The following is a 5,388-nucleotide window of genomic DNA, read 5'->3' on the forward strand; positions in this document are numbered from 1 at the left end:
AACATTTCTAATTGGATATATGATACAAGGTATATATTAATGTTTATATATTTGAATAATGCACCTTTGTTATCTCATACAAATAAATAAGAATATTGTACAAATTAAAAAATATTAATCAAAATATGTTGATGTGGCTGTATGCGACACAAAAACTATAAGATGTATATATGCATATATATATGTATAAATAGAGAGATATATATATATATATATATAAAAGAGAAAACAAGGCTAAAATTATAGAAGCAATGTTCATTTATTACGTTTATTAGTTACCAAAATAGACTGATACAATGGGGAAATTAAAATGTTTAGAAAAAGAAAATAATGAATGAATATTAGAGAGGAATTGATAAGAGTAGCTGTACTCGAAGTAACATAGGAAAATCCCCAATGCATATATATATATATATAGTTTTATTTTTTACATAAATAATATATAATAATCATATAGATAGCTAGCTTGCTCCATTTATAGCTGGGTTAAGCGAAGAATCAGTCTGTGAATTATACCCAAATCCAGATTTACATCAAGCCAGATTTTACCATTTCAGCTTGGCCGGAAAATACTGCACGTTAAAATTATCTTTGGTTAGAAAAGAAAACGGATAAATACATATATATATACACACACACACACGTAAAAAACGTAATGTAACAAGTAATTGTTATTATAATATTATATAGTACTCACTTTTTCAATGAGGGAAAGGTAATATGGCTTGACTTTTTCAACGTCGACACGAACTTTGCTCTTACTGTAAAGATCATATTTGCTGCATCGAGTTTTTTGCAGAACAGACAAAACGGTGAGTTTTGGGCCTTTTGGTTGATGGAAATGTAAATACACATAAGATATATGAAATGAAGACTTACTTGAATATCTTTAGCCACTTGAGATTAGCCTGATCTTCCTCATTCATTAGGTGAGTATAAGCTCCAGCCTTGTGTAAAGCTGGCCAGATTTTAGAAATATTTAAATATATGTAATGAAACTATACATTAACATTATATTATATATATATATATAGTAATTAGGTATGGTCGAAAAGTGTATTGAAGAAGATGCTTACGGTAAAAAGAGTGATATCTGATAATGAACAATCCAGCTGAAGGGAGAGTTGTTCCATTTGCCTTAGCAACCTACAAATCATAAACAAAATTATATAAACCATAATGTTAAAATCAAATTAATTAGGAATTTATATATTTATAGAAGATATATATGTATATACCAAATACATATAGTCATCATGACCCCATGACATCATAACATTTTCCAGTCCACATCCCTCTGAGTAAATTCCATATTTGGAGTTGTAGGCTGGGTTGTTGTGGTCTGGGTTTTCGTTGAAGTACTGCACCCCACACAAGAGAATTTTTTAGCTTTAAATCATTTTCAACATTAAGTAATTATTTTAGTATGTTTTTATTTTCCAAAAAGAAGAAGAGGAAACAAAACGTCAGACCTTGTGGTGAACATTGGCTTCGTCAAATGCACATCCTACAGGGAATGTGTCGCCTGCAGTATAAATATTGAATTTATTAAACAAGTTCCAAGATTAATTAAGAAAATAAAAGTGATTAATACAAGTCATAAGTTATTATTATAGATAAGATAATACACTCACCAACAACTGCCCATTGAGGAAGACCTCCAAAATTTGGTAGGAGAAGAACTTTTCCAAGATCTGAAAATTACAATAAATCAAGTTTTTCAAAATTTGCCAAATTAGTCAATTACTTGCACTCCTAATACTCGTCCTTATCTATAATTCCTTTTTCCCCTCCCAGAGGACCCATATAAGACATATATATATATATATACACATATCCCGGGGTAGGAAGAGGACAAAAAGAAGAGATTCAAATATATATATATGTTTGATATTGTGTGTGTGTGTGTATATATATATATATATACCATGAATTAGGGCAGTCAAGTGGAGCCAATCTTCATCAGGGTAGTCTTTCCTAATTGCTTCAGCGGATTGCAACAAGTGCTCAATTTGAGGTTCGTCCAAATCAGGATCACTGTCATCCACAACTTCATTCAACAGTTCACAGCATTCCCATATGCTCATCTCCATTCTGTCAAATGTTCCATAAACTTCCCTCATCTTTTTCACCTGCATTACAAAGTTTTAGTTTTCACCCATCAAAATCAAATCAAATCAAATCAAGACTAATTTAGGTTAAGAATCTTGAACTAAATCTTTAATTTCTTACAAAGTCATAGGTTTGGTTAATGTGTTGGAGTCTATAGAACTCCTCAACTCCTTTCTGTCTTTCGCTCTCTGCATCATAATCCCTGCAACCCATAACAAGATTTCAGATTAATATGGAAACTAACCCTTAATTTTTTAGATTAAAAAAAAAAAAAAAAAAAAAAGGGAACCCATATAGCGTGTGTGTGTATATGTATATTAGATATGTCAAAGAAGAAAATACCTAAATGCATGGCCAAATGCATTAATCTCCGGGGCCAGGAATCCGTCAGTTTTTGGCACCACAAACCCACCATCCAAAATCAACTCGTTGGTTTCCTCCTTGGTTTTCACGTCGGTTCCTAATTTCAATCGCAACAACATTTAGAGATTGAAATAATGGGGATCAAACTCAAAATATTGTGTCAATTTCTGAACCCAAAAAAAAAAAAAACAATAATTACCAAAATCAGCTGGTTGCTCGATGAGAATCGTCATCCTCCTCCTCAGAAAATAACAGAGACCAGGAAATTTAAAAAAAAAAAAAAAAAAGAAAGTTTATGGGCTTGAGAGCAAAAAGAAATCGAAGGACAACAACAAAGTAAGAAAGGGTGGTGTGAGGTGGGCTTCAAGGGAAGGAGTAGTTATTATTTATAGTCACATCAGAAAAGTCCTTCCTTGAGATTTGGAAGGTTTCGAGTCCTCAACTGAAAAATCTTTGTTTCATCCACGTCCTCCTTCTATCCAAACAAGTCAAATATAGCACCTTCTCACCTCACTCTCCCGCAATCAACGTCTACGCCACTATCCATTCAAATCACTCCACGTGTCGTCCATCCCAAAGTCTCATAACGCGGTCAAATCAGTTCGTACTTTCATTATTAAATTTTAATTTATTTACAGACTTTAATTCATTATTACCTACATTATGAATGTACATATAACCCGGATTAGAAAATCTAATCTCAGCCATATTCACTTAATTTCCAAAGGTAATTAACGTTAAAAATTTACATAATCAGAAAGATTTTACGATGCCATGTCATTCTGACTCGTAGTACCTATCTTTTTCATATGATAAACACATAAATAATTAAGATTTAGGTGATTTAATTACTAATTAAAAATTACATTTATTTGTATTTTCAAACTGACGAGTAATAGGATAAGTCCCTTTTAATCTTACTTAATTAGATATATGCCACTCATTATTTATTTTGACTACTATTATATAGTTTCTTTTTAAATTTATTTATAGTTTAAATTGGTGTCTTTGTTAATCAAATGAAAATCATCAACAAAGGTACATAAACAAAATTATTAATTTTTTTTTTAAAAAAATATTTATAATTATGATAAAATTAAAATCGGACTATCACCATAAATTGAAACAAGGAAATTTCTCTGAATTATCAGAATAAATTTTATTTTTATAATAAACAACATGCAATATTATATTTTGCAATAGTTAATGTTTACCTAAAAAATAATTAAATTTCGCAAGGAAATTATATATATATATATGTTGCAATTTGCAATTTTAATAATATCAATGTGTCGAAAGTCAACCAATTAAATTAACATGAAATTACCAAAATAACCCTGAAAATTTTTATTTAAAAAAAAAAAAATGGAGTAGGAAAGTGACTCAGCGTTACGTGTATATCATATCTTATTAACCCATTCGGGACAAACTGACGCAGCACCCCGTCATGCCTATTAGACTACTTTTACTTTTTCGAATAGCGCGTTGAATATCAACGGCTGAGCTGTGAGCTTAATGAGCCAGGAAGTATGTATATCAGACGGTGGTAAATGTGCCATGTCAGCAAGTAAGTAACAAGCTGGCAAGTCGCTTTCAAAGGAGATCTGTAAATTGCTGGCGTAAGATATTTTTGTTAATTCATGGTGGTGGGCGTTTCTCCAAACTTTAAAATTAATTAATTGCGGTAACTGACAGGTTGCTCACGTGGGTATTTTGTCCGGTAAAAAGTTAAAACAGATAAAAAAGAATTTATTGATTGCAGGAACAATTAATGATAACTCATTACATTTTTATTTCGCAAAACACACCTCCATATATTTTTACAAAGTTATCATTAAAATTTTAAAATACAATTAATTTTTTTCATATGATTGAAAATATTTTTAGTGCGTAAAATACTTTTTCTTAAATGGAATCGAAGATAAGATTGAAACTATTACAACCAGAGCATAATATAATCACATTTTAATTAGGTTTATAAATATTTTTTTCACTAAATAAACCATATAATTATTTATGTCACACACAAATTTAAGAGAAACAATTATACCAAAGTTTTTTAAATAATTTATAATGTATAAAAATATAAGAATTTTTTTAAAAATAAAAAATATAATATAAATATAATGCTCGATTTAAATGAATATATTAAGACATGTTTCGAAAAATAAAAAAGAATATATATATATATAACTAAATATTTTTAATATATTTTTTTGAAATAAGATTGAAGATTTTTAACATTTATGTATATAACTTACATTTTTAATTTTATTATTAATTTTTATTTTTCGTGAAATATTAAAATAAAATTAATGTGAGAATCTATATTTAATTTATTCTGAATATATTATTTGATGTCATATTTTTATGAGATTATTATATATAAAAATAATATTGAGTTTTAATTATATTGAAATATTAATTTAAACTGTATTTTATTTTGATTAATATTTAATATTTTTAATTATTTATTTTAATATTTTATAAAATTATAAATAAGTTAGATACCAAGTGAATGAACGAAAAAAATGGGTAGATACGGGTGATCGAGGCGGATGATGGGCAGTAACTTTTTTATTCGTGAAAAGGTGGTGGATAAAAACTTTTTTTACTCAGGTGTAGAAAACTTGTCCCCACCAGCCAATGTTGTTCTTCTCATTCAAATCTTTATGAAATTGTTTTTGAGTCGTATATATCATACTTCCACTCATATTTTATCTTTGTTTGATCAAATAAAATAATTAACTATGTAAAAAAAAATAAAAAAAATAAAACCATAATAATGATAATAATAATAAATATTTAAAAAAGCAAATTGTCATCCCCTATATCCGATATAAGGCGCAATTCCTGTTCATGTCATTTTCATACAGTAGTCCCATAAAATATATACATGTATATATCCAAAAA

The 5,388-nt window shown here is 28.5% G+C and overlaps 1 protein-coding gene across 1 annotated transcript; it reads right to left on the reverse strand.

The window, feature by feature from the left end:
- Positions 1–240: 240 nt before the first annotated feature.
- Positions 241–2,848, reverse strand: LOC110812437 (inositol oxygenase 4-like). The gene is made up of 11 exons (XM_022039220.2): positions 2,675–2,848; positions 2,455–2,572; positions 2,233–2,314; positions 1,928–2,132; positions 1,635–1,694; positions 1,473–1,525; positions 1,239–1,361; positions 1,077–1,146; positions 880–958; positions 698–779; positions 241–572 (listed from the first exon to the last, which is right to left on the reverse strand). Exons 1-11 carry the CDS (start codon positions 2,706–2,708, stop codon positions 546–548), a joined length of 933 nt encoding a protein of 310 aa, XP_021894912.2. The 5' UTR covers positions 2,709–2,848; the 3' UTR covers positions 241–545.
- Between the last annotated feature and the right edge of the window lie 2,540 nt (positions 2,849–5,388).

Source organism: Carica papaya, chromosome 7 (assembly GCF_054855325.1).
Source record: "Carica papaya isolate Zhongbai chromosome 7, ASM5485532v1, whole genome shotgun sequence".
NCBI lineage: Eukaryota > Viridiplantae > Streptophyta > Magnoliopsida > Brassicales > Caricaceae > Carica > Carica papaya.